This window comes from Nomascus leucogenys, chromosome 2 (genome assembly GCF_006542625.1).
Source record: "Nomascus leucogenys isolate Asia chromosome 2, Asia_NLE_v1, whole genome shotgun sequence".
Lineage (NCBI taxonomy): Eukaryota > Metazoa > Chordata > Mammalia > Primates > Hylobatidae > Nomascus > Nomascus leucogenys.
This window is the reverse complement of record NC_044382.1, coordinates 46534470-46561881: the sequence shown is the minus strand read 5'-3', so window position 1 is coordinate 46561881 and position 27412 is coordinate 46534470. Positions and strand designations below refer to the sequence as shown.

At 58.3% G+C, this 27412-nt stretch overlaps 2 protein-coding genes across 9 annotated transcripts in view; both read left to right on the top strand.

Moving 5' to 3' along the window:
* Positions 1 to 2981, top strand: part of VAC14 (VAC14 component of PIKFYVE complex) — a 113811-nt gene extending 110830 nt beyond the window's left edge. For both annotated transcript variants that reach the window (XM_030829505.1, XM_030829512.1), the window contains one exon: positions 2320 to 2981. In XM_030829505.1, the coding sequence (XP_030685365.1) occupies positions 2320 to 2482 (163 nt within the window). In that variant the 3' untranslated portion in view covers positions 2483 to 2981. The remainder of the gene's footprint in view (positions 1 to 2319) is intronic.
* A 1401-nt stretch (positions 2982 to 4382) lies between these two features.
* Positions 4383 to 27093, top strand: MTSS2 (MTSS I-BAR domain containing 2). Of its 7 annotated transcripts, none has more exons than XM_030829526.1 (15): positions 4383 to 4712; positions 9403 to 9464; positions 9583 to 9656; positions 10393 to 10477; positions 10570 to 10661; positions 10743 to 10817; positions 11117 to 11125; positions 12033 to 12190; positions 12535 to 12642; positions 13474 to 13571; positions 16101 to 16323; positions 22547 to 22621; positions 22990 to 23166; positions 23584 to 23749; positions 23898 to 27093. In XM_030829526.1, exons 1-15 carry the CDS (start codon positions 4644 to 4646, stop codon positions 24668 to 24670), a joined length of 2244 nt encoding a protein of 747 aa, XP_030685386.1. In that variant the 5' UTR covers positions 4383 to 4643; the 3' UTR covers positions 24671 to 27093. The 7 variants fall into 7 exon arrangements, with proteins under 7 accessions (XP_030685386.1, XP_030685396.1, XP_030685388.1 ...); XM_030829533.1 differs by lacking the exon at positions 4383 to 4712 and adding an exon at positions 6360 to 6525 and having other exon boundaries at positions 16197 to 16323; XM_030829516.1 differs by lacking the exon at positions 4383 to 4712 and adding an exon at positions 6360 to 6525.
* The last annotated feature ends 319 nt before the right edge of the window (positions 27094 to 27412 follow it).

The window sequence follows — 27412 nt, the reverse complement described above, 5'->3', positions numbered from 1 at the left end:
GCTGTGGGCTGGCTGGCCTCAGCCTCGGTGCCCGAGGGTGGTTGTGAACCTATAGAAGATGTGCAGGGCCTGAGAGCGGCCATCCGCATTAGGTGGGGCAGGGAGAGCGGGCCTGGCCTCTGTGCTCAGCAGCCCCGGCAGTGTCACCCACCCCCCGGCGACACAGACCGCCCTGCTCCCAAGATCTCAGGCCAGGAAGGGTCTGCCCATCACAGGGAGCAAGACTTCTTGCCACCCTAAGGGCCCAGGGAGCAGATGTGGCCCACTCTTCCCACCCCCACCAACCCTGCCACACCGACGCCCATCTCGCCGGGTTTGCCATCCAGTGCTGAAAGCATCTCTCTAAAGGCCCCTAAGCTCCCCTAACCTAAGGTCTTGGCTTGCCAGGAGTGTCATGGGGTGCAACACACAGACCTGTGGGTGCTCAGCATCAGAAGACACACTTTAGGGTCACACCTGTGGCCTTGGCCTAAGTGGGTTAGAGGAGCGTCTGGCCACACCCTGGACTTAGGGCTGCAAGCTCCGGGGTGGCCCTTGGCCTCCTCAGAAGTCCAGGCTGCTCTCTTGGAGCAGTGGCACCTGGGCCCCAGGGTTACTGTGCCTGGGAGGTCCCTTCCCAGCAGCAACCACAGCCTAGAACACGGCCCACAGCCTGGCCCTCTAGAATGGGCCCCGCCCGGCTGCTTTTGATCTTTGTTGAACTAAAGTCAGCTGAGCCCCGCTAGGGAGGCAGGAGCGCCAGGCCCAGAAAAGCAGCAGCCGCAGCGTAGACACGTCCAAGATGTTTTCTGGTGGTGCATCTTCAGCAGGGAGGCGTGAAGGGAACAGGTGTGGGCAGGCAGAGCTGAGCAGGGGTGCAGGAGGCCGCCTCCGGGCCCCAGATGGCATCTCAACTGTGGGAAGAGTCCCCCTGCCCCGGTCCTGCCCAGGCTGGTGGGCCATCTGAGGCAACTGTCAGGCTCTGGCCATTGATTTTTCCTGCTGGACTGAACTCATGGCCAAGAGTTCGTTTTGGGGGAGCTCCATTGTGTCTCCCTCAAAATGGCCTCCTTTATTTCCACCCTCAAGCTGCTGGGCCCCGGCTGGCCTCACGTTGGAGGGGCAGAACTATGGCCACAGTGGCACCTGCCAGGTACCTAAGCTGGGGCTGGAGACACCAGGTGAAGCTCTTACACATCGTGTCAAGGCATCTTGGCAGCCACCCCAGGGCCGCTCCTTAGGTAGCCCTCACTTTGCAGACGAGGAAACAGTCACATGCTCAAGTCACACCGCTAGGAAGCGGTGGAGTTATGGTTGGGTCCAGGTCTATCTAGATCCTGTGCTCTGCCACTGCCTGCACCCTCCCCCGCCCCCACCGATTGGCATCTTTTCATGAATTTGAAGGGTCCCAAGATTCTCTGCTTAGCTGAGCAGCCCACAGTCTTCCTGAGACCCCTTCCCAGGGCCACCAGGCCTCAGGACCTGGAAATAGATACTTCCTAGCCCATACGGATCTGCTCCAAACCAGTGAGGCCAAAGGGAGGGAGCAGAACATTTCATGAGACACTGCTGGAGCGCGAGTAGGAATGGGACAGGAGCCCAAGGGGATCTCATCCCCAGGAGCAAGCTAAGCACTGGGCTTGACAGGGACAGCAAGGCTACCGCATTGCACAATTATAGGGAGCATCATGCACACTAGCTGTGCAGTGCACAACCTGTGCTGCTGTACAGAGCAACTGGAGAGAGTGGCAGCAACAGGAATGTAGGAGCTGTAGGCATGTCCAGTGGTGAGACCGGCATTCCTCCTCCCAGGGACAGTGAGTGACTGCAGGCCTTGGGGCCCCAACACTCAAAAACAAATGTCCTGCCAAGTGGAGGGCCCGGCAGAGGCTCTTCAGCAATTCCCATTTTCCCCAGTCCTAGCCCTGCCTCTCAGAGAAAGGGCCAAGCTGCCACCTCCCCCTTCTCCCCCGACCCTGTTCCAGGCCCCAGCTGGCTTCCTGGCTGGCTGCTAGCCCTGGCTTTCACCCCAAAGGGAGCCACTCGTAAACAGGAAATGCTTCCCAATGTGATGCCTGCTCTGGGCGCCATCGCCAGCCCACAGGCGGAGGGCAATAGCCAAGCAGCAGTGTTGACTGTTCCCACCAACTGTGGAAGAGGGGGATGCTCAGGGGCTTCCCAGCTCTGGGGCCCGCCATGAGGGAAGACTTGCCAGGCCTGAGACAGACACCCAGAGGCCCAGCCCACCAGCCTGTGGCTCTGCCCCTGACCCCACTGCCCTCCAGCAGTAACCCCCCTGTGAGCTGATCCCCTGACAGCATTTCTGCTCCCTCTTCCCAGAGACAGTCTAAAGGCAGCCCCCAAGTTCCAGAAAGCCGACTCCCCTAGCATCGATTACGCAGAGCTGCTGCAGCACTTTGAGAAGGTCCAGAACAAGCACCTGGAAGTGCGGCACCAGCGGAGCGGGCGTGGGGACCACCTGGACCGGAGGGTTGTCCTCTGACAGGCCTGGCACGGAGGAGGGCCCACCGAGTGGTCCCATGAAGCACTCAGGGTCGTCATGCCCTCCCGAGGAGCTCAAGGACCTGCCTCTCAGGACCAGGGCTGGGCCTGACTGCCAGCCCAGGGCAGTGTTGGGGCTGGAGGCTGCTCTGTCTGCCCAAGCTCCTCTCAGAGCCCAGCCCCCAGGCCTCCAGCGCTGTCTGTCGGCTGTACCCTGGCACTCACACAGAGCTGGCTGCCCACCCTGTGGGGGGCTATAGCCTTAGAGACCACTCATCCGCTGGAATCAACCTCTTTCTAATACCCTCTTGGAAAAAGCTTGCCCCCTCCTTCCAGCACACCAGAGTTGTGGCCTTGTGTGTATATGTATACATACGTGAACACATGCCTACGTGTGTGTGTGTGTGTGTGTGTACTTGTATGCACGCAGGCACCAGCACAAAGATCTGAATGATGCACCCCACCCCCATCCCAATAAAGAAATAACAGAAAACCCTCAACCCGAGCAGGCCTGCTCCTTCCCAGCTGACACCTGCAGCTGCCCGGGGGCCTCACCCTCTGTCCTGGAGATCGGGTCTCATGATGGCCCCAAGGATTACTGGCTGCCCCAGGGCCTGGTCCCTGCACTCACCTGAGTGGAGCCACGGGCCTAGAGCCTAGATCCCCACCTCTGGAAGCTACACCCTCCTAGAGAGCACCAGGCACTGCCTGCCCTGGAATCCTGAATCCTGCCTTCCCCAAGCCCCTAATCTGCCTTTCTCATCCTGACTCCCTGGGGCAATGGGAGTTCCCCACTGGGGAGATGGGAGCTGAGCCCCAGGAGTTCCTGTATGAAAGGGCAATGCACACTGCAGAACACTTTGCAGATCACGGGGCAAGGGGAGGAAAAGCCCAGAGCAGTCCAGGGAGGGGCAGGTGCCCCAACCACTGCTTCAGCCGAAAGAGCCCCTCCTCACTGGCAGGGGTACCACCTGCCCCCAGGCTTTGGGAACCCTGGGCTTGGTCTCCTAATGAGCTTGTAATTGGCTCCCTCCAGCCCATGGAGTAGGGGAGAAAGAGCTTATGCCTGCTCTTACCCAGAGTGTGCCTCCCCCTAGCATTCCCCCCAGGGTGGGTTTCCCTGCCTGGAGTCTCCAGGACAGGCTGCGCTTGACATTGCTACCCCAGGCACGTGTGTGCATCACACCCACCGTGGACTCAGGCAGCAGAGACCAGGGACAGTCCAGCTCTGCTCTGCAGGTCCGACATGAGCCCCCACCCGCGAGAAGGGAGGTTGTCCAAGGCCCAAGAGACCACCACTGCCCCCCAAAAGCCCAGCCTTGGAGACCCCATCCGGGTGGCATCGGCACCACTCGGAAAAGGAGCCAAGGAATTTGTAAGGGTCTGAACTTGAGGAAGGTCTGTGCCTGCGATGAAACGTCCCAAGGCGGGCGGCTCCACGATACCCGGCGCCCTGCTCTGTGCCGTGTATCCCACCCATCCAGCTCCCACCCATCCAGCCGATGCACTGACCCCATCCCGCCACTGTACCCACTGCCTGTCTTTAGAAGCGCTGGAAGCCCCCCGCCCCAGACCAAAGACCGGAAGATGTCGTGGAGCCCCTGCCCCGGGGGCCGAGGCCCAACCACCCGTCCCGCTCCCGCATGGGCAGGGCGGGCCCCGCCCCAGCACCGCCCCCCGACCCGCGGTGGCGCCCGCGCCCGTCGGCCCCGCTTGCCGGACCAGTCTGGCAGCGCCCGGGCTCGGATTTCAAAGCCCTGGTTTCTGGCCGTGAATGGGCCTGCGCCCGCGCGGCCGTTCCCATAGCCCCCTCCCGCGCGGCCCGCCCTCCTTCCCTCCCTCCGCCGCGCCCACGTGACGCCCAATCCTCGGCGGCTCGGATTACCGCCGCCGTCAGTCCCCGCGCCGAGGCTGCGCAGCGAGCTGCCCGCGCCGCGCCGCGCCCCCCGCTCCGCCCGCCAGCCCCGCTGCGACATGGCCCGCGCCGCCCGCCGGAGGCCCGCGACCCCGGAGTGCGGCGCGGCCGGCCGCTGAGCGCGGCCCGGAGGCGGGAGGCCCGGCCCGGCCTCGGAGCGAGCGCCCGCGCGGCCCGGCCCCCTCCCCTGCGCGGCTCCCCGCGCTCCGTGCGCCCCGCCGCCGCCGCGGCCCGGGCCGGCCCGAGCATGGAGACGGCGGAGAAGGAGTGCGGCGCCCTGGGCGGGCTCTTCCAGGCCATCGTCAACGACATGAAGGTAACCGGGGCGCGGCGGGGCCGGGCGCGCGGCGACGGGTGCGGGACCCCCCGGGGACGCGTGGCGGCGGGTGGCCGAGCCCCGTGTGGCCGCGCGCCGCGGTTTCTGTGTGTCCTTGTTGAGCGCGTCCTGCCTGCGTCTGTTGGGCGCCCGTGTTTCCGGGTGCCCTTCTGGGGGTGTGGGTGCTCGTGTGTCGGGGTGTCCGTGCGGTGCCCGCGGTGGCCCCGTGGGGTCTTAACCCGAGCCTGTGCACACGCAGGCTCCCTGCGCCCCAGACCGCCAAACCATGAATGGGGTTTGGATCCAGGACCGACTCTAGGGCCCTTTAACGAGTCCGGGGTCTTGCCGGCCTCCGCCCCCTTCCACCACCATGTTCCCCTACGGCCCCGGAGCCCAGACAATGCTGTCACTGCCAAAGCAGGAAAAAATAATAAAGCGGAGAACCGTTAACTCCTTCCCCGCCGACCTGGGCCTCTGCACCCGACCGTGAGACTGCCTCCCCCAGCCCCGCCCCACCCCCACAGCCCCAGGAAGCTCCAGGACTCCAAGTCTCCGGGCTGAATGTCCCTGCATCCCAAAGATAGGCCTTGATCATCACCTTGGGAGGAGGCGGGATGAAGGTTGGGGTCGGTGGAGCAACCCCAAGGGAGCGCTTTTCCTACCCCATTACCACCCTGGGCTCGCAGCTCCGAGCCCCTCCTCTCTCCCATGATTGCCTAAGGTCAGGCTGGAGCCGACCACCCATTCATTCCTCACCCCACCAGGTGGGGAAACTGAGGCCTGGAAATGGCTCAAGGTCATTAGGGAGACTATTGAACCCTTCCCCTGACCTCAGCCCCCATTTTTTCTCCTGGGAAAATTAGTGGGTTCCTCTCCCCAAACGAGGCCAGGGTTTGGCAGGGCTGCCGTACGCTGACTAGGCAGAGAGGGCCCAGCTCCAGTGATAGGGTGGGGGCCAGGAACCAGTATTCCTGCCCTCCTGCCCTGCCCCCTTTCCTTAGCCTAGGATGAAGGGGCAGGATTTGGGGGCTGGGAGGAGAAGCGGAAAGAACGAAGCACCCCACAGGATCTCCCAAGGGCCCCCACCTCCACACCCCAGCGCAGATTCTCCAAGTGCACAACACAGAATCCCACCAGGCCAGGGGTGGGGGTGACACCACCCAGCACAGTGCTGCTAGGACAGGCCCGTGAGGGGTGGGGGTTGCTGGCAGGTTGGAGGTCGAGGCGCCCGGTGCTGCCAGGACAACAGCCCCAGGGACAGCTGCCAGATCTCTGCCCCCGGAAGAGGCCTGAAGCCAGCCTGGCCTGGGACTACTCAGTTAGTGGCTTGTAGACGCCCCCCACCCCCTGCGCCTCATGGTGCGCTCCCCCTGGGACCCCCATCTCTTGCAACTGTACATCCAGGCCTCTCCGCTGGCCCCCAGCAGTCCCCGCCTGTCCTGTGGATATCACAGCCCTGGCCCCAGCATCCTGTTAAGGGACTGGGCAACACAGACCACCCTCCCCTGGCCAATCCCAGAGCTGGCTCCGGATGGGCCTTCCCGCACCCCACCACCCACCACCACTGGCAGCCTCATAGCAACCACTGCAGAGAGCAGCAGATTTTGCTTGTGGAAGCGGACCAGGACAGTCTCTCTCCCTTTCCAGCCAATTTGCAAGGAACTTTGGGATGAGACAGAAGGAAGTGGGCCCAGATCATAGCAAGAGGTTCAAGCCAGACATCGGGCATGATTTGCTGACACGCGGAGGCAAAACAGGAGAGGCTTCACCTGGGATGATGCCAAGGACAGATACGCCCCTACCTATGACACAGGCATGTGTTCAGGGGCCATGACCAGGGGCAGAGAAGGGGATGAGGCCACCTGGAAGCTGACCGCCTGGATTTGGGGGGCAGCTTCTGGATTTTTCCCTCGGTGGCCTGAGCAGCAGGGCCTCCATAGAGGAAGGGCGGCCATCAGCAGCCAGGTTGAGGAGATTGAGCTTGCCCTGTGAGGCCACCCCACAGTGAGTCCACAGGCCCCACAGAAGCCCTCCCCTGGGTGTCTGGGAGGCCCTGACCTTGGGCTGAGTGGGGGCCAAGGTCAGATGCCCACTGGTGTCAGGCTGCCCACTGAAACCCAGAGAGGGGCAGGGACTTGCCCAAGGTCATAGGCCTGGGCACGGCACCTTCAGCAAGGTGAATGGGGCCTCCACCCAGTGCTGGCCCAGCCAGAAAATGGGGTCATACTCTTCGCCCACCCCTCAAGAGTGGGGAGTGTCACCTGGACACATAGGCCTGGCCAGGCCTCTGCTAGGGGCCCCTGCAGAGGGCAGGGCTTGCGTACTGTTAGCTGGTGTTAAGTGAGCAGTTAACTGCGTGCTGGGCACTGCACGGAGTGCTGGCTGGTCAGCACCTGCTTCAATCTCCACACTGACCCAGTGGGGCAGGTGCCCCTCCTCTCCTGATTTCACAGGTGAAGAAACTGAGGCTCAGATAGGGGGCCCTTGACCAGAGGCACCTGGAAAGCCCACTCCCTGGGATTGGAGGCTGGATTGCTCACCCACACTCCACATCTGAACCACAGCCGCTGCCGGGACAGAGACAGAGTCCCCTCATCCCTGTCCACTTGGGCGTCTCTACTGACAAATCCCTCACCTCCCCACTCCAGAGCAGCCACTGTGCTTGGGGCAGAACTGAGTGTCTCTCACGTCGCAGCAGTCCCTGCCGCCTCCCCAGCCTTGACGTTCAGTGCTTGTCTCCCTGCTTTGTAAGGGAGTTCCTCTACCTGGTGTGTAGTGACCAGGCAGACATGGGATCAGGTCCTGACCCTGCCATCCTGTGGCCGTGGGCAAATGAGCTAACCTCTACGGGCTTCTGTTTCCTTGTCGGTGAAACGGGGCTGTTGGGAAGGTTTGCCTGGGCCTGTCCCAGGTGAAGGCTGAGGATGCTGTTCCTGGGGCACTGGCTGCTGGAGCCCTGTCTCTTATTTTTAATCAGTGAAATTGACCTATCCATGAAGAGGCGGATATAAACAAGACATAAGCTCCTTGTCTCTGGGGCCCTTTATGTGGTTACCTTGGGGAGGGGGGCGGGTCCAGGTCCTTAGAGACTGAGGCACCTAGGTCTGTCTGCTGAGGGGAAATGGCCTGGCCTCCCCTGCGCCCCATCTTGTCCCCTCCGCATGGGGAGAGCCTTTAATATCTGAGACTGCCCCAGGGCTGCTCAGGGGCTAAGAAGGTTCCTGGGTGCCAGGACAGCTAGCTCTGGACCCCCCTCCACCCCTAGCAACTTCTCTGCTCCCTAAAGGGAGGTCTTAGCAAGGTTTCAAGGCTGAGTGGGGGTGGGGGTCCAGGCGGTGGGAGAGTGTCCCCTTTTGGAAGACCCCAAGGGGTACCCCAGGCATGGGCGGCATGAGTCCACTCCTTGGTATGGCTAGGAACATCTTCCCAGGCCCCTTCACCCTGAGCTGTGCCCATTTGGGAACAGCCCACCCACAGCTTATCCACTCTTGCTTCAGCCTCTGTGGACTTTGCAAATATTTGCTTTCTCTGGACACTGGTTTGGTTGGGCTGGGAGGGGAGGGAGATTCTGAGGCCCCCTAAGCTGCCCTGTCTCCTTCCCACCCCTGCAAGCTCTCCTAGCCTGACGGGGCAAGCCCTAGCCTGCTCCTGGGTTGCAGCCGGGCAGAGCCTCTCTCTGAGGCCCTGAGGCCCAGGGTCTCCGCTTTCCCCTTTCCTCAGGAAGAGCCCCAGCCTCCAATGCCCCACCCTACATGGAGGGGAGGGTCAGAAGCCCCTGTGGGCTGGGGCTTGGCTGGCCCAGGGCTGCCCGTCAAGGAGCAAGACCTCCACAGGGCCTTTGGGCCAGGGCTGAGGTTTCTCCAGGACCCTGGGGCGTGCGTTAACCAGAAAAGCCCCATAATCAGATTGGAAAACTGTCGCCAGGAGCCCGACCTCCCTATTGGGAAACCCCCTCCCAACTTGGAGCCTTGGGCCAGGCTGGGATAAAGGCCACACTGTTTCCCCAGGAGGGGAGGGGAGCAGGGGGTGGAGAAAGGTGGCTCTGTTGGCCGCACAAGGCCCCATTCAGCCCAGGGCCTGGTTGTCCCAAGCAGGCTAGCTGGGCCCTGCAGCAGCCACAGCCTCCTCGGCCCTGGGAGCCACGGCTGCTGGCCTGGGATGGCAGCTTCCAGGACACAGGGCGGGGGCCCCGGAGGCCCCAGTCTACACCTGGCGTGCCTTCAGCCCTGCCACCCCCTACCCTCCACACTGGGCCTCTATCCCTCGTGGGCAGGTCAGTGCCACTGTCCTAGGCACATGTCCGGAAGACACGAGGCCTCTCATTGAGCTCAGCCCAGATCCCCTGCCAGGCCCCTAGGAAACCCCGAGGGGACAGGACCTGCCACTTCCTGTTCCATTTCCCCTGAGGGAGGTTGTGGGCCCCCTGTAGCCTGTAGGGTGGACGTCCTGACGTCAGGGAGGGAGGGCTTGGCAAAGGCACCAGTTCTCAGGGACAGGCTTTCCTCATGCTGATGGCTCTGTCCTTGGTCCTCTGCCCTCCGAGAGGGCCCAGAGCCTCCCTCTCCATGGGGCAGGGCTGCTGTCTCAGAAACTGCCCCAAGTCTGGACGGAGCATTCCGGGAGCCCAGCCCAGGTCCAGCCCTACAGCCGCCCCACAAGAAGCTCACTTTCTCTCCCATCTGCCCGGCAGAGCTCCTACCCCATCTGGGAGGACTTCAACTCCAAGGCCACAAAGCTGCATTCCCAGCTGAGGTGAGGTGGCCCAGGGCACCCCAGCAGGGGAGGGGCGGGCAGAGCCCCCCCCAACCCCACCACCGACCATCCATGCTGTTGTCCTTCTGACCATCCATGCCGTTGTCCCTCTCCCCAGGACCACCGTGCTGGCTGCTGTGGCCTTCCTGGATGCCTTCCAGAAAGTTGCTGACATGGCTACCAACACCCGAGGTGGGGAGGCGTGTGGCTGGAGGTTGGGGGTGCCCCAGGGTGGGCCTGGAGGCTGGAAAGGCAGAGTAGGGGATTGGCCAGGGAAAGGACGGGACACCAAGCCCAGAACCTTGAGTTCTGCTCCTTAATGGAATGGGCTGGTTGTGGAGAGAGTGAGCCCCTCGTCACGAGAGGCATGCAAGCAGGAGTGGGTGAGTAGTGACAGGAGTGTTCCCCGGGGATTCCCTTTTTGCTGTGGGCTGTTCATGTGACCCCCCCAGCACAGAGATTCTCCTTAGGGCTTCTTCCCACCCATGCCCTCGTGTCCTAAGAGCACGCAGGGTCGGGTGAGCGCGCCGTTGGGCTTGGCGCCTCCTCTGCCCTCTGGTCCGGGTGGCAGAGACCTGGGGCTCCTGCTCCTTCGGGCCCTGGGCGTGCTCACACTCCCGCGCCTGCATCTGGGTACACCTGGAGGGTCGTTTGACCGGCTCCTGAAACGGTCTTTGGCGCCGGCCTCTCCCAACTGGGAGAGAGGGGAGGCCGCTGCAGGAGGCTGGCGTGGCCGCGATGGCGGAGGAAGAGCTAGTGGAGATGGAGGAGGCCCCAATCCCCCCAGGGCCGGCGGGACTGCGGCTCAGCGAGGGCACGGCGCGGGCTGCGGGCTCCGCCTGCGCGGCCGGGGCGCCCCCTCCTGGCCCGAGGCCGGGACTGCGCAGGCCCCAGCCGTCCCCTTCCCACCCCGCGCTTGCCTCACCAGGGGCCACCAGGGACATCGGCTCGGCGCTCACGCGCATGTGCATGCGCCACCGCAGCATCGAGACCAAGCTGCGGCAGTTCACCAAGTGAGTGGATGCCGCGGGCGGGCGGGCGGCGGGGGGACGGGGCGTCGCGGGGGAGCCCGGTCCTGACCTGCGCTCCCGCCCGCCCTCCGCAGCGCACTGCTGGAGAGCCTCATCAACCCGCTGCAGGAGCGCATCGAGGACTGGAAAAAGGCGGCCAACCAGCTGGACAAGGACCACGCAAAAGGTGAGGGTGCCGCGGAGCCGGGCTTCCCACCCCCCTCTCCGCAGGGACCCCATTAGAGCGCTCCCCTCTCCCCCTCTGCAGAGTACAAACGAGCCCGGCATGAGATCAAAAAGAAGTCGTCCGACACGCTGAAGCTGCAGAAGAAGGCGCGCAAAGGTAGTGGCCGGCGCGGACCCCCAGTCACAGCCCCACGGCCCCGCTCCACAGCCCCACTGGGGCGCCCCAAAGCCTTCATCCCAGCCACAGGGGCGCTGTCCCCGACACAGGACCTTCCAACCTGTTGGGTGGGACAGAGGGAGCCGCCCTGTCCCCCAAACCTGGTCCAGAACCTCCCTAGGGGAGGCAGCAGGAGGCCCAGGCACCCCCGCCCCAGGAGTGGCTCTGTCCATCCCGCGTCTTTCACACATTCTTTCTTTCTCTGTCTCTCCTCCTCTCCTCCCACATCCTTCCTGTAGAGCTACTTGGTAAGTCAAATGTCGGTCCCTCCAGCTGCTCCTCCCGTCCTTGTCGCATTTGTCTGTCTCCCCCAGCTCAGGGCCATTGGAAGGAACCTCTCCAGGCCAAGGAGAAGTGAGGAAGGCGGTCGGTCCACGAGGGAGGGGCCTGGGGCACAGTCCCCCTGGGGCCCCTGTGGCCCCTGGCCAGGGATGAGTCCCGGGCCACTGCTGGGTCAGTCTGCCAGGCCAGGAGGGGTTGGCCAGGGCCGGGTGGGGGCCACAAGCTGCCCCGCCCCCACCAGGCTGGCCTGCGTCCCTACCTGTCACCCCCTCACCTGCCATCTCATCATCTCCTCTGCGTCATCCTCTCGCCTCTCTCTTTCTCGCTGCTTCTTGTGTCGCTGTTGCTGTCTGTGTGCTCTGCTCCCTGAGCTGAGTGGGGACCCACGCTGCGACCCCTTCCCTGCCTCCAAGGCCCAGCCCTAGCTCTCCTGGTCCCCGCCCCCCGTGGCCTGGCCTACAGCGGAGCCCCACACTCTCCCTTGTCCTGCTTCTGCCCCACCTCCCTGGACCTTGTGAAGTGAGGGGCTCCATCCCGGGACAGTGAGGGTACCCCAGGTGGAGGCCAGTGAGGCTCCGTGTTGGCAGAGCTCCTGGGCGCCAAGAGCCTCCCCGGAGATGCTCCGATCTGGAGTGGCTTTGCAGCTTTGGCCTCTTTCTTGTATGTGTGTCTGTCCTCTCTGCCTGCTTTGGTGGAACTAGCCCTTCCACAAGCCCCAGAGTCCTCACTGCCCCCCCCGCCCCAGTCCCCTGGCCCCAGGGCAGCACCCAGCCCAATGGCCGAGAGATGCCACCACCAGGGTCTGAGCCCATTCGTGGGTGTGGCAAGCCAGGCTGGCATCCCCAGCAAGGCCTCTCCTCCCCACCCCTCCAGGGAAAGGAGACCTGCAGCCCCAGCTGGACAGTGCCCTGCAGGACGTCAACGACATGTACCTGCTGCTGGAGGAGACGGAGAAGCAGGCCGTGCGCCGGGCACTGATCGAGGAGCGGGGCCGCTTCTGCACCTTCATCACCTTCCTGCAGCCTGTGGTGGTGGGACTTCTGGGGACTCAGACCCCAGCGGGGTGGGCTGGGCCCAGGGTTCACCTTCTGACCTCCAAGAAGGGTCACTTCTCAGCAGTCCCTGGCTGGAGGCATCAAGGCCACAGGCTCCTGGCCGAAAGGCAGGTCTCATAGCTCACCATGCATTGATTTGGTCTGGACAGACCATCATGCCAGCCATCTGGGCTGTGTGGGCCCCACCTGCACCAGCCCCGAGCAGCGTTGGTTAGCGAGGAAGGGTGAGAGAGGAGAGGCCCGACAAGGCCTGCGGCTTCTCCAGGGTGGCTGGGCAGGCGGGCGACAGGGCCGGCAGGTCTGACTCGCTGCTTCCTCAGAACGGAGAGCTGACCATGCTGGGAGAGATCACCCACCTGCAGGGCATCATCGACGACTTGGTGGTGCTGACAGCGGAACCCCACAAACTGCCTCCCGCCAGCGAGCAGGTGCGGGAGCCCTCTGGCCAAGGGGCAGGGGAAGGGAGGGAGATGGGCTGCCCTAGGTTGGGAACAGTAGAAGGGAAAAGAGGATGGCATTTGGGGGAGGCAGCTAGGGGCATAAGACCAGACCCCTTCTGACACCCACTGCAGGCCATCCCGGAGCACCTGCCCGGGTTGGGGAGGGTATGCCCTGGCCAGCAGAGTTCTCAGACTCAGAGTAGATGGGTGAAGTCCTGGATCCATGGAGTCAGGCCCAGAGTCTGCCTGCCCTGCTCCACGTGGGTAGACCACCTGCTGAACCTCCACCTGACACCCCACCTCCCTTCATGCCCAGAAACCTCATCCCCTCTCCTAGACCCAGGCATACCTGGCCACCCCACCCCAACCCTGCTGCCACTGCACTCAGACCAGTCCTGTCCCACAGCCTGCGGGCAGCACGCTCCGGAGGCACGTGTTGCATGCCCAGCATCTGCCAAGTTATCTCAGGGAATCTTCCGCTCTAAGACAGGAACAGGTGGCCCCGATTCACATGAGAAAACAAACTCAGGGAGGCACGGGAGCAACCTGCACCCCACGGTGTCAGGGTCACTCTCGCCCAGCCCAGGCTGGGCTCGGAATCTGTACTCAGTGTGTGTGAGCTGAAGGGGCTCCGAGAAGGCTGTGTCCCCCGATGTCTCTCTGTTCCCCACATTAGGGGAGAAGCCTGGGGGAGGGGGCTTCAGATTTCTGGGTCTTCTCCTGGGGTGTGGTTCACAATTGGAAAGAGAGTGGGGGGCCTCTGGCCCTACTAGCTCTGAGGAGCTGCCTCCAGTGACCCCCATCCATGTCCCTGCCCAGGTAATCAAAGACCTAAAGGGCTCAGACTACAGCTGGTCCTACCAGACCCCACCCTCATCACCCAGCAGCTCCAGCTCCCGGAAGTCCAGCATGTGCAGGTCAGTGGCGGTGGGGTTCCCAGGGGTGTAGGGGGCGGTATCCCAAGAGGAAATGGGGAACACACTCAGCAAAGCTGCATCAGAAATTGCTTCAGGGCCTCAAAATTCACAACTTTTACATCATCCAAGGAATTTGCATATGTAGAGGGAAAATGTGCCCTGTCATCCCAAGGCTGCTACTGGCACAGGCGTTTGTTGGCAGGATAGGGAGCAGGGGCAGTAGCAGCTTCATTTATGGAGCATCCACTGTGTGCCAGGTGCTGTGCTAAGTGCTTTATGCCTTTTTTCTCATTGAATCCTAACACTGCTGTATCACGTATGGTGTTATCTCCATTTTACAGAAGGGGAAACTGATGCATGAAGTCCCAGGATTTAACCACTGGACTCTGCCAGGCCCAGCACCGGGTGGGGTCGTAGTAAGAATCAAAGATCAGGGAGCGATGGGAAGGCTTCTAGAAACAAGTGCTGGGGCCACAAGGTATAGGACACTCCAGCCTGGCTCGCTCCTAAGAGCTGGTTCCCATGGAGGCAGCTGCCACATTTGGAGCCTTGGCCCAGGCTGGCCCTGGGAGCCTCACAGAGCTGGGGAGAGGCCAAGGATCCCGCAGTCCCTAGCCAGGCTCAGCATCAGGGGCCTTTCCTTGGCTGGGCACTGGGGCTGGGTTTGGGGGAGACGTTGATGGTTCAAGCTTCCTTGGGTGGGGAGGGCAGTAAGCACAGAGTGAAGTACTGGTGGGAGCCCCCCTTTGCCAGGTACCCCTCTCCCCAGAATCACTGGCTGGACATCCAAAGCTTGGGAGAAGCCAGGCACAGCAATCAGCTACTATGTCAGAGAGAGGCTCTTCAGACCCTGCGTGGGTGGCTGTCCCACAGTGAAGGGGCTGATTGCAGGGGACAGCCATGAGCAGGGGCAGAGGCTAGGAGGCTTCAGGGTCACACTTAGGGAGAAGGCAACTTTCATTGCTAGGAACATCACCCAAGGGTTGAATTGCTGTGCTGAGGGTGTAAGCCATAGAGGGCTGGACACCCTTGAGGGATTGGAGAGGGTGAGAGTGATGGTGGGTGCAAGACCCACTTGGAAGATGACCTCTGTACCCAGACACACCATCACCATATGCTAGACATCCAGTTAGGACTGGATGGCAAATACCAGATTTTGAGAAGGTGGTTTAGAAATGATTGGACTCGCCGGGGGCAGTCGCTTACGCCTGTAATGCCGAGGCAGGTGGATCACAAGGTCAGGAGATCGAGACCATCCTGGCAAAAATGGTGAAACCCCGTGTCTACTAAAAAATACAAAAAAAATTAGCCGGGCTTGGTGGTGGGCACCTGTAGTCCCAGCTACTTGGGAGGCTGAGGCAGGAGAGTGGCGTCAACCCGAGAGGCTGAGCTTGGAGTGAGCCAAGATCGCGCCACTGCACTCCAGCCTGGGCGACAGAGCGAGACTCCGTCTCAAAAAAAAAAAAAATGATCAGACTTGTGTCTGGTTCTAATTGTTTGATGCCCGGTGACTTAGTTTCCCCATCATTAACCTATTTTTTTTTATCAGTGATGAAGATATATTCTTTAGGATATAGGAATCTAGATTAAGATCTTTGGTGAAACCAATAGGTTTTTTGGTGGGTTTTTTGGGTTTTGTTGTCGTTGTGAGACAGGGTCTCGCTCTGTCACCCAGGCTGGAGTACAGTGGCACAGTCATGGCTCACTGTGGCCTCTACCTCCCGGGTTCAAGCGATTCTCCTACCTCAGCTTCCCAAGTAGCTGGGACTACAGGTGTGCACCACCACGCCTGGCTACTTTTCATATTTTTTGTAGAGACAGGGTCTCACCATATTGCCCAGGCTGGTCTCAAATTCCTGGACTCAAGCAATCCACCCACCTAAGACTCCTAAAGTGCTGGGACAGGTGTGAGCCACCACGCCCAGACAGGACAACTGTTTCTTGTTTCTTTTTTTTTTTTTTTTTCAAGACAGAGCCTTGCTCTCCTAGGCTGGAGTGCAGTGGCATAATCTTGGCTCACTGCAATCTCCGCCTCCCAGGTTCAGGTGATTCTCGTGCCTCAGCCTCCCACGTAGCTGGGATTACAGGCATGCGCCACCATGCCCAGCTAACTTTCGCATTTTTGGTGGCGATGGGGTTTCGCTGTGTTCTCCAGGCTGGTCTTGAACTCCTGTCCTCAAATGATCCACCCGCCTTGGTCTCCCAAAGTTCTGAGATTACAGACATGAGCCACTGTGCCCAGCCTGGACAACTGTTCTTAGTGGTAGAATAGGAGGCAGAGAGGTTGCCTCACCCTGGGCATTCCCTGACCAGGGCTCCCCTCAGCACTGGGGCTGGGGGTACCCTGCTCTGGCCCTCCCCTTCCACACCATCCCAGAACACAGCTCCGCTGTAGCACCTAGTCTGACATTGTCTTTTCCTTCCTTTGCCCCTCACCTCTTTCCCCACCCTCGTCTGTCAACCTCCCCCAAACACACACCCCTCTGTCTCCCTGTCTGGCTGCTGTGCCCTCTTCCTTCACTCCCCTAGTGCCCCCAGCAGCAGTAGCAGTGCCAAGGGTGGCGGAGCCCCATGGCCTGGGGGTGCCCAAACATACTCACCCAGTTCCACCTGTCGCTACCGCAGCCTGGTGCAGCCAGCCACCACCACCACTCGCCTCTCCAGCGTTTCCTCCCATGACTCTGGCTTCGTCTCCCAGGACGCCACCTACTCCAAGCCCCCCTCGCCTATGCCTTCAGACATCACCAGCCAGGTGAGGGGGCATTAGGAGGATCAATCAGGGTGGGGTGCAGCAGCCTTATGCCAGCATCAGGCAAGCCACATTTGGGACTACTATAGCTGTTGAGATTGGCCTGAAGGTCCCCAAGGCCTTTATTCTGTACAGTATTTATATTATTATTTTCTATCTCTGCTTTTAAATTCACATATCTTTATATCTTAAATGAGTCTCTTGTAAACAGCATAATGCCTAGATTTTCTTTTTTTATCCAATCTGACAACCTCTATCTTTTAATTGGCACTTTTAGCCCCCTTGTATTTATTATGATTTCTGACATATTTGGACTTCTGGCTTTCTTCTTTCTATTTTTCCTGAATTCTTGTCTCTACCCTTGCCTTTTTCTTTTCTCTTATTCCCCCTCTACTGGATTGTAAGTTATATTCTACCTCTTTTCTTTTATAGGTTACCTTGAAATCTTACCATGCATACTTAACACAACCCCACCTCCTGAATAATTCAAGGCCCTTAATATATATTTTTTTTACTTGTCACCCATTCCCTCTCAAATTTACAAGCTATATTATTTTCTCTTTTTTATAGTACCCACAAATGACATTTTTCTTCTTGATTTCTTTATTTTATACATACAGTACTTATTTAGATTTACCCATATGTTAATACACATTTCTTGTCATTTTTTTCTTGCATCTCAAATTCTCCAAAGCTTATTTTCTTTCTTTCTGAAGTAAAGAACATCTTTTAGAAGTTCTTTTAGAATAGATCCGTAGTTGTAAACTCTCGGTTTTTGTTTATCTGTAAACATGTTTTATTTTGTCCTCTTCTTGAAAGTTAGTTTTGCCAGGAACACTATTCTGGGGTGACAGTTGTCTTCCATCCACACTGTGAAGGTATTTTTCGCTGTGTTCTGGCTTCCACCATTGGTTGGAAGGTCAGCTGTCAGTCACTGATGCTTCTTTCTGAGGAATCTGAATCTCTCTTAGGCCTTCTCTTTAGTTTTGCTACAATGTGGATTTATTTTTATTTAACCTCTCTTGGTTTGTATTCATATCTTTCATTTGTCCTGGGAATTTTCAGTCATTATTTCGTTTTGTTTTGTTTTGAGACACGATCTCACTCTGTCACCCAGGCTGGAGCACAGTGGCATGATCTTGGCTCACTGCAACCTCTCCTCGCAGGCTCAAGCGATCCTCCCACCTCACCCTCCAAAGCAGCTGGGACTATAGGCATGCCCCACCATGCCCAGCTAATTTTTGTATTTTTAGTAGAGACAACATTTTGCCACGTTGCCCAGGCTGGTCTTGAACTCCTGGGCTCAAGGGATCTGCCTGCCTCAACCTCCCAAAGTGCTGGGATTACAGGTGTGAGCATCCGTGCCCGGCCAGTCATTATCTCTTTACTTCCACTATGATTCTATTCTCTCCTGCTGGGATTCCAGTTGGATGCATGTCCAGCCCTCTCTTTCTATCTTAGGCATCTCTGAGCTCATATTTTCTATATCTCCTTGTTTCTCCAGATATATTCTGGATCATTTCTTCAGTTTTATCTTAAAATCGACCTTTTCTCTTTTTTTGCTATTTAACCTACTACCCACTGAGGGTCTCTTGTTTGGGTTTTTTAACTTTTAATTTGAAATTACTTCAGACTTGTAGAAAAGTTGTAAAATATGTAGAGTCCCCATATACTCTTCCCAGAATCTCCCCAATGTTGACATCTTACTTTGACATCTTACTTTATGTAACCACCAAAAACATTTTTAAAACCAAGAAATTAACACTGGTGTAATACTAAGTAATCTACAGTCTTCTATTTTTGCCAGTTTTCCCTCTCCTGTCCTTCTGCTGGTCTAGGGGTCCATGACCCAATTCAGGACCCTACATAATATTCCTGAGTTTTTCTCTTTTCTTTGAGTTTTGCTCTTATCACCCAGGCTGGAGTGCAGTGGCATGATCTCGGCTCACCTCTGCCTCCCAAGTAGCTAGGATTACAGGTGCGTGCCACCACACCCAGCTAATTTTTTGTGTTTAGTAGAGACGGGGTTTCACTGTGTCGGTCAGGCTGGTGTCGAATTCCTGACCTCAGGTGATCTGCCCACTTCGGCTTCCCAAAGTGCTGGGATTACAGGCATGAGCCACTGCTCCCAGCTAGGACCCTATATAATGTTTCGTGGTGGTGTCACCTCAGTTTCTCCAGCTCGTGACAGTTTGTCACACCTGTCCCTCTTTGTTTTTCATGACTTTGATGCTTTTGAAGAATATCAGTCAGATATTTTGTAGGATGCCTCTAAATCTGGCTTTGTCTGATGTCTTTTCATTCAGAATTAGAAGTCATACAGTTTTGGCAAGAGTACCACAGAAGTGCAGTTGTCCCCATCTTGGTGCATCTTAAATGCTGCACAATGTCACTGTGCCGTGTGGCTGGTGATGTTCACCTTGATCCTTAGTTAAGGTGGCGTGTGCCAAGTTTCTTCACTGGAGAGTCATTATTTCCCCCTTTTTAATTAATAAAATATCCTGTGAAGGAATACTTTCGAGAGGATGAAAATGTCCTGCTTCTCCTTGTACTTTTGCTCACTAATTTTGGCATCCACTGATGATTCTTGCTTGTTAAAATAGGTGACTTTCTATTTCCGTCATTTCTCCTGCATTTATTAATTGCGATTCTACTATAAAAAGATCTGCCCCTTCTCTCCCATTTATTGATTCAATTTTTAATTTATATCAAATATTTCTTTTATTCTACAGGTTATAACCCATCACCATTGAGTCTTTCAGGAACTTTTTTTTTTTTTGAGACAGACTCTCACTCCATTGCCCAGGTGGGAGTGCAATGGTGCGATCTTGGCTACTGCAACCTCCGCCTCCCAAGTTCAAACCATTCCCCTGCCTTAGCCTCCTGAAGTAGCTGGGATTACAGGTGCATGCCACCACACCCAGCTAATTTTTGTATTTTTAGCAGAGGCAGGGTTTTGCCATGTTGGATCACTCCTAATCTCAAGTGACCAACCGGGTCAGCCTGCCAAGTGCTGGGATTACAGGCATGACCCGCCATACCTGCCCAGGGAACTTTCTTATTGAGGTATTCTAAACACACTGAGAACAAGAACACAAGCAGGATAACCACCACTCCTGAAGCTACCAGTGCTCTCTTAAGTCACTACACAGCCAAGAGTAACTGCTATCCTGATTACTTTTGACTTTTTTTTGAGACAGGGTCTCACTCTGTCACCCAGGCTGGAGTGTAGTAGCACAATCCTTGCTCAGTGCAGTCTCATGCTCCTGGGCTCAAGCAGTCTTCCTGCCTCAGCCTCCCAAGTAGCTGGGACTACGGATGTGCACCATCATGCCTGGCTAATTTTTTTATTTTTTCTTTTATAGAGATGGGGGTCTCACTATGTTTCCTAGGCTGGTCTCAAACTCCTGACTTCAAGCAATCCTTCCACTTCAGCTTCCCAAATCACTGGGATTTCAGGCATGAGCCACAGTGCCTGGCCTAGTTTTGCCCTTTTTATCCTTTCCACATGTACACATGGAATCATATAGTATGTATCCTTTATGTCTGGCTTCTTTTTGCTCAGTTATGTTAATGAGATTCATCCATGTTTTAGGTGGAGATATAGATCATGCTCATTGCTATGGCATTCTATTGTGTGAATACATAATTTAACCATTTTGATGGACATTTGCATAGTTTCCAGTTTTTTGGCTATGATGCTGCTAATAGTGCTGCTGTGAACATTCTAGTATGCAGTTCTGTGGGGCAGATTCCTAGGAGCAGAATTGCAAAGTCATGGGATATGCACATCTTCAGATTTGATAGGTGCTACCTAACAGTAAGCCAAGTGCTCATACCAATTTACCCTGCTGTTAGCAAGATTAGGACAGTGTTTCGTGTTTTGTTTTGTTTTTGAGACAGAGTCTCACTCTGTTGCCCAGGCTGGAGTGCCGTGGTACAATTTCAGCTCATTGCAACCTCCACCCTTGGGGTTCAAGTGATTGTCCTGCCTCAGACCCCCGAGTAGCTGGGATTACAGGTACATGCCACCACATCTGGCTAATTTTTGTATTTTTAGTAGAGCTGGGGTTTTGCCATGTTGGCCAGGCAGGTCTCCAACTCCTGACCTCAGGCAGTCTACCCACCTCAGCCTCCCAAAGTGCTGGGATTACAGGCATGAGCCACCACACCTGGCCAAGATTATGACAGTTCATTGCTGTTACACATCCTCACCAGCCCTTGGCATTTTATATTGATTTCATTTTAGCCATTCTGGTGGGTGCATAGTAATAGTAGTTCCCTGTATATTTTATTTGCATTTCTCTAATGCTAATGAGATTGAACACCTTTTCATACTTTTTTTATGAGACAGAGTCTCGCACTATCGCCCAGGCTGGAGTGCAGTGGCATAATCTCAGCTCACTGCAATCTCCGCCTCCCGGGCTCAGGCAATTCTCCTGCCTCAGCCTCCCAAGTAGCTGGGATTACAGGTGTGTGCCACCACACCTGGCTAATTTTTGTATTTTTAGTAGAGATGGGGTTTCACCATGTTGGCCAGGCTGGTCTCGAACTCCTGACCTCAGGTAATCTGCCTGCCTTGGCCTCCCAAAGTGCTGGGATTACAGGCATGAGCCGCTGTGCCCAGCCTTCATACTTTAAGAGATAGGGTCTTGCTATGTTGCCCAGGCTGGCCTCATACTCTTGGGCTCAAGCAATCCTCCTACCTCAGCCTCCTGAACAGCTGAGACTACAGATGTGTGCCATTGAACCCAGCTACCTTTTCATACCTTTAAAGACCATTAGAAGATTCCCTTTCATGAAGGACCTTTTTAAATTGTTTGCCTATTTTTCTACTGTATTATCTGTCTTCTTACCAATTTATAGAACTTTGTAATATTGCAGATAAAGTTCCTCATCAGATATTTTCTCTCCTTCCATTGGGTACCTTTTTATTCTCTTAGTGGGGGTCTTTTAAGGACCAGAAGTTCTTAGTTTTAAAATAGTCCAGTTTATCCATTTTTAAATCATTAGTGCTATTTGTGTCCTGCTTGAGAGATTTTTGCCTACTGCGAGGTCACAAAGATGTTTTCCTCTAAAAGGCTTTTGGTTTTGCCCTTTTCCTTTAGATCTGCAGCTCATCTGGAATTGAGTGTGTGTGTTTGTGTATGTGTGTGTGCGTGTGTATGTGCGTGTGTGTGGTGTGAGGTAGGGGTCCTTTATTTCATATGGCTATCCAATTAACCTAGGACAGTGCATTGAAAAAAAAAAAAATCTGTCTTAGTCAATTTGGACTGCCATAACAAAATACCAAAACCTGGGTGGCTTTGACTACAGAAATGTAGTGCTCACAGCTCCGGAGGCTGGAAGGCCAGGATCAAGACACCAGCAGATTCAGTGTCTGGTGAGGACCTGCTTTGTGGTTCATAGATGTCACCTTGTTGTGTCCTCAGTGGTGGAAGGGGCAAACTAGCTCCCTCAAACCTCTTTTATAAGATCCCTAAACCCTTTCATCAGGGCTCCACCCTCATGATCTAATTGCCTCTCAATACATTATCTTAGGGATTCTCCTCCCACTTCTCCGGCTGCTCCCTGTTGCTCTCCTTTATGGGACTCTCCTCTTCCTCCCACCTGCTGCGCATCAGCAGCCGCAGGCCTGGCCCTTGAATCTTGTCTAACTGCACTCGCTGCCTGGTGGCCTCATCCCACCCCAAGACCACTGCACTGATGGCTCCAACCGCAACTTCTCTCCACACTCAGCTTGTGAATACGACGGCCCTCATTGTATCCATGCAGAGACCTCAGAGGCAACTTAGCTCAGTGCTCAGCGTGGCACTTGGGGCTTCACACTTCCCCCTGTGTCCTGTCTGAGAAAACTGTGACACCATCAACCCAACTGCTCAGACCAAACACCCAGCTGCCGCCCTTAGTATCTCTTTTTCCCCTCGCTGGCCATATCCAGGCCGTCAGCAGTGAGTCCTGTGGTCAGTCTTCAAAATGCACAGGGCTGGGCTGTCGGGTGGGTCAGCGCCCACCGTGTGCACTCTGGGCTGCTCTGTCCTGCTACAGACACTCAGCGGCCATGGCCCTGGGTTGGGGGGGGGGGGGTGGGCGGGCACTGGGCAAGGCACTGAATTGAATCGCCCCCCCTGCATGCCAGCTCTGTGACCAAAACTGTTCTCTCCTCTCCTCCTTGCTGCCTGCCGGCCCCTCTGTCTGCAACTGCCTGCTGGCCTCTGCATGGCAGAAGTCCTCCAGCTCTGCATCCTCCGAGGCCTCGGAAACCTGTCAGTCCGTTAGCGAGTGCAGCTCCCCCACCTCGGTCAGTGCTCCCAGCCCAGCCCCAGGACAGTCACCAGCTGCCCCTCCCGTCCATGCCCTCCCCACCTGGTGCCATTACTGCACAGAGGGCCTGGGTTCAGCCAGGGGTGCGTGCATACAGCACCTGTCCCCAAGAGACAAGCCACCTGGCCATCTCCTACAGTCATTGCCCACACAGCCACATCTTACCCCTGGGCCTGGTGGGACTGAGGGGCCACAGTCACACTCCATGCTCTGCCCTTGGCTGTGATTGCGAACCAGAGGCCCCTCATAGCCCTGGACACCCTGAGCCTCAGCCACAGTGAGGGCCCCCCGGGCCATAGGTGGTAGGGCCAGTGGTCCCCCTGACCTGCCACACCCTCCCTGCAGGACTGGTCCAAGGTCGGCTCCCATGAGCAGCCCTCAGGCGCCACTTTGCAGCGGAGGAAGGACCGAGTGGAGCTCCTGCGAGACACAGAGCCAGGCCCTGCCAGTGGGAGCACTCTGGGCCCCAGCGGGGAAGAGGCACCACGACCCCGGATGTCCCCTGCCACCATCGCAGCCAAGGTACATCGGCCAGGGTCCCCCTTCACTCCCAGGTCAGTCCCAGGAGGCCCAGCCAGTGGCCTCAGGGCCGGCTCCAGCCACCTGGCAGGGCTGCCTGGAGTTTGGGCAGAGGGGATTGGGGGGCAGAGGGGATTGGGGGGCAGAGGGATTGGGGGGCAGAGGGGATTGGGGGGCAGAGGGGATTGGGGGGCAGAGGGGATTGGGGGGCAGAGGGGATTGGGGGGCAGAGGGGATTGGGGTAGAGGGGATTGGGGGAGAGGGGATTGGGGGTAGAGGGGATTGGGGGAGAGGGGATTGGGGGGAGAGGGGATTGGGGGGCAGAGGGGATTGGGGGGCAGAGGGGATTGGGGGCAGAGGGGATTGGGGGTAGAGGGGATTGGGGGCCCAAGGCTTCAGCCTGCACTTTCCCACCTTCAGCACGGCGAGGAGGTGTCCCCCGCAGCCAGTGACCTAGCCATGGTGCTGACGCGCGGCCTGAGCCTGGAGCACCAGAAGAGCAGCCGGGACTCGCTGCAGTACTCCAGCGGCTACAGCACACAGACCACCACGCCCTCCTGCTCTGAGGACACCATCCCCTCCCAAGGCAGGCTCACAGGGCTGGGGTGGGACCAGGGACGGCTGGGACTTAGCCATCCAGGAAGGCCCCGTCCTTCCCCCTCTGTGCTCACCCTGGTGGGCTGGGGTTAAGGGGCCACCTGGGCAGTGGGCCTCACTGTGTCCCGTGCCCCCAGGCTCTGACTACGACTGCTACTCCGTGAATGGGGATGCGGACAGCGAGGGCCCGCCCGAGTTTGACAAGTCATCCACCATCCCGCGCAATAGCAACATCGCTCAGAACTACCGCCGCCTGATCCAGACCAAGCGCCCGGCCTCCACTGCTGGGCTGCCCTCCGCGGGGCTGCCCATGGCCACTGGCCTGCCCTCAGGCGCACCCCCCGGCGTGGCCACCATCCGCCGCACACCCTCCACCAAGCCCACCGTGCGCCGCGCCCTGTCCAGTGCTGGCCCCATCCCCATCCGGCCGCCTATCGTCCCTGTGAAGACGCCCACGGTGCCTGACTCACCCGGCTACATGGGCCCCACACGGGCGGGCAGCGAGGAATGCGTCTTCTACACTGACGAGACCGCCTCACCCCTGGCACCGGACCTCGCCAAGGCCTCCCCAAAGAGGCTCAGCCTGCCCAACACAGCCTGGGGCAGCCCATCCCCAGAGGCAGCCGGGTACCCCGGGGCAGGGGCTGAGGACGAGCAGCAGCAGCTGGCGGCCAACCGGCACAGCCTGGTAGAGAAGCTGGGGGAGCTGGTGGCGGGTGCCCACGCACTGGGCGAGGGCCAGTTCCCCTTCCCCACTGCTCTGTCAGCCACCCCCACGGAGGAGACGCCCACCCCGCCCCCAGCTGCCACCAGCGACCCCCCGGCCGAAGACATGCTGGTGGCCATCCGGCGTGGGGTCCGGCTCCGCAGGACCATCACCAACGACAGGTCGGCGCCCCGCATCTTATGATGGCGTCACCCTCCCCATCCTCTCAGGCCCCAGTGTGAGCAGGTGGCCTGGTCTGTGAGCTGCAGGCACTCAGAGCAAAGGCCCAGCCAGGAGAGGGGACAGAGCCAGGGCAGAGGCCATGCCACTTTATGGAAAGAGACACCTCACTTGGATTCCAGCATTTAAACGGGAAGTGACTTCTTAGCAAGCCTGGCCAGGACGGAGCTTGCAGGCCTGGGCCTGGTTCGGGGTCTGTTTTATGCTCTTCTGTCCCTCCTCTTTCTCCTCTCAGGCCCTGCCTCTTCCATACCCATGAGCACCAGAGCCAGGGCCCCCGCCCATGACAGAGGGGCCGGGCTGGCCTCCCTTTCACCATCCCGGCCTCTCCCAGGGCTGGTCCTGCCTCAGCTCCTCCTGGAATGCTGGCCCCCCTCTCCCCTGCCTGAGCCCCCTCCTCCCCTCTTGCCTTCTCTCTGCCTCTCCCAGTCCCCTCTCCCTCCAGGAGGCGGGGCGGCTGTGGAGGGGCCAGGTACGCGCTGGGCTGGATGTCTGCTGGGGGCCGGGGGCCAGGGCGGCAGGTTGGAGTTGGGCGGCCAGGCCCCCCGTGTGGGAAGGGAGTTCCAGGGCCCACGCCAAGTCTCAGGGAGGAAACCAGGGGCTGCTTGGGGGGTCTCAGGGGCCCTGTTTTGGCTCCCACTCCTCGCCTCCCCCACCCCGTGAGGCTGGCTGGAGGGGGCCAGGGCAGCTTCTTGGAAACTAGGGCAGCAGGGTTAGGAGGCCAGTGGCCCTGGGGTCACCGGCCAGCCACACAGGCACCGTTTTCAGATGTCCACTTCTCATTGGGTACATCAATCTTTTAACTTTGGGGGCAGTTTCAGCCACCTTTGGAGGGGGGGACTGGAGCAGTAGGAGGTGTGGGGTCATTTTATGAATATAATAAAATGGAGCTGATTGTGGACGAGGACTGTGTGTGGGGGTGAGGGGACGATACAGGGTGTTTGGGAGTGCCTGGGGGACGGCCCCCCCAGTGGCCTGGTGGTCCTATGGCAGGAGGAGAAGGGAGGGACTTGGCTCCCCCAGAGCCCAGGGGAAGCCACTGTTCTCTGGCGTCTTGAGTGTAGCCAAAATAGGGTTGGGAGGCTCCCGGCCTGTCTGCTATGGTCTGAGCCGGCTACAAGCCCAGGTGGGGGAGCGAGTCTGGGAAGATTGGCTTTGACTCTCTGTTGCCAGAGGAGATGCCATCCCAGGACGGCCCCCACTGTAGTCCAGGCTTACACTGGCAGCGGGGCCGGGGGAGGGGCAAGGCTGCCCCCACCCCACGCACCAAGTCACGCCGAGTCTCAGCAGGTAAAAGCACGTGAGCCTAGGGCAAGCGGAGGGAGTCCTGGTGGCCCCGCAGGTCAGGAGGGAAAGCAGGGCACAGAGGGCATCGTGGCCCCAGGGCAGGGTCCTACCTGGGGGTCAGGAGCGCCTTGGTCTTGGTAGAATGGAGCTGGGTCTGAGCCTCCCAGGCTTGAGCTCCTGGGAGTTCTTGTGCGGTGAGCTGGGCAGCTCCTGGGTAGGTCCGGGCACCAAGCAGGCCCTGATGTGGACGGAGTCCCATCGGGGGAGCTGATGAAGAATGGTCCTGTAAGTAAGTCACTAGGTCCAACAACTGCCTGGCCGAGCACTCAGCCTGCGGAGCTCAGGCCAACACCAGAGCCCCGGTTTTAGGGGCCAGGAGAGCAGGTGACCAATTTGGGGTCTTGGGTGGAATTTCTGCCACACATTCTCCCCAGGGCTGCAGGGGTCTGCCGAGGCAGGGCAGTGGAGCAGGATTCAGGATGTGGTGGGAATAGTGTGAGGGGCAGTGGGTAGGCAGGCCTGGGTGTCAGAGGTCCTGATGGGAAAGGAGGCAGGGGCTTCCCAGAGAGGGGGGCTCATGTGGCACAGCCCCCACTAACTCTGCCGTCCCCCTCCCCTGTGAGCCCCGGGGGCTGTACATACTCTACTCCATCCCCTTATCCATCCCCACCACCCTTGCATCGACTTAGCAACCACCTCGTAGGCCCACCCACCTCGGGATCCGAGCCAACCATCCCACATCACAAACCTTGGTTTGGGGGACTTTACGTTTAATTTCTCATTTTGTACAGAGAAATATTCTTTTCAAAAGCGTCTTTTGACTGAAGTAACTTTCCTGGTGCTGTTGTTAACTCGTTCCTTTTTTTAATTTATTCCCCCACCCCAAGCAGCCCTCCTGGTTCCTACTCACCCTTCCCCCCCCCCCACCCCACCCTCCATCCCATCTGAACCATTTTGTTTCTTTTCTGTCAGATTTTGGAAAAATTCTCTCCTCCCCGCCCCCTCCACACCATCCTCCCCTTGATTTAAATAGTCACTGCTACAAGTAACAGATGCACTGTGAAGATTCCAGTATTAATAAAGGTGTACTGTAATTAACACCCCTGCCTCTGCGTGGCTGCTTCCTCACCCCATCCCCACACTTCGCCTTTCCTACCCCAGATCCCAGCTGCAGGGGGCCAGGCTGGGGGCTCATGGAGGATCTCAGATCTCGATGTGGGAGCAAGGGCCAGACCTGGGTCTCTGAAATGTCCCACGTGTCCCTGCTAGGGGCTGCCTGGGGGCAGCCAGATAGGAGGGAGGGAGGGAGGGAGGGAGGGAGGGAGGATGGCAAGGGTCTAGGCGAGGGGATCAGCCCAACACCGCCTCCCCCAACCCAGGCTTGCAGAGGCCCCTGCGCTAGGCAGGGCAGGAACTCCA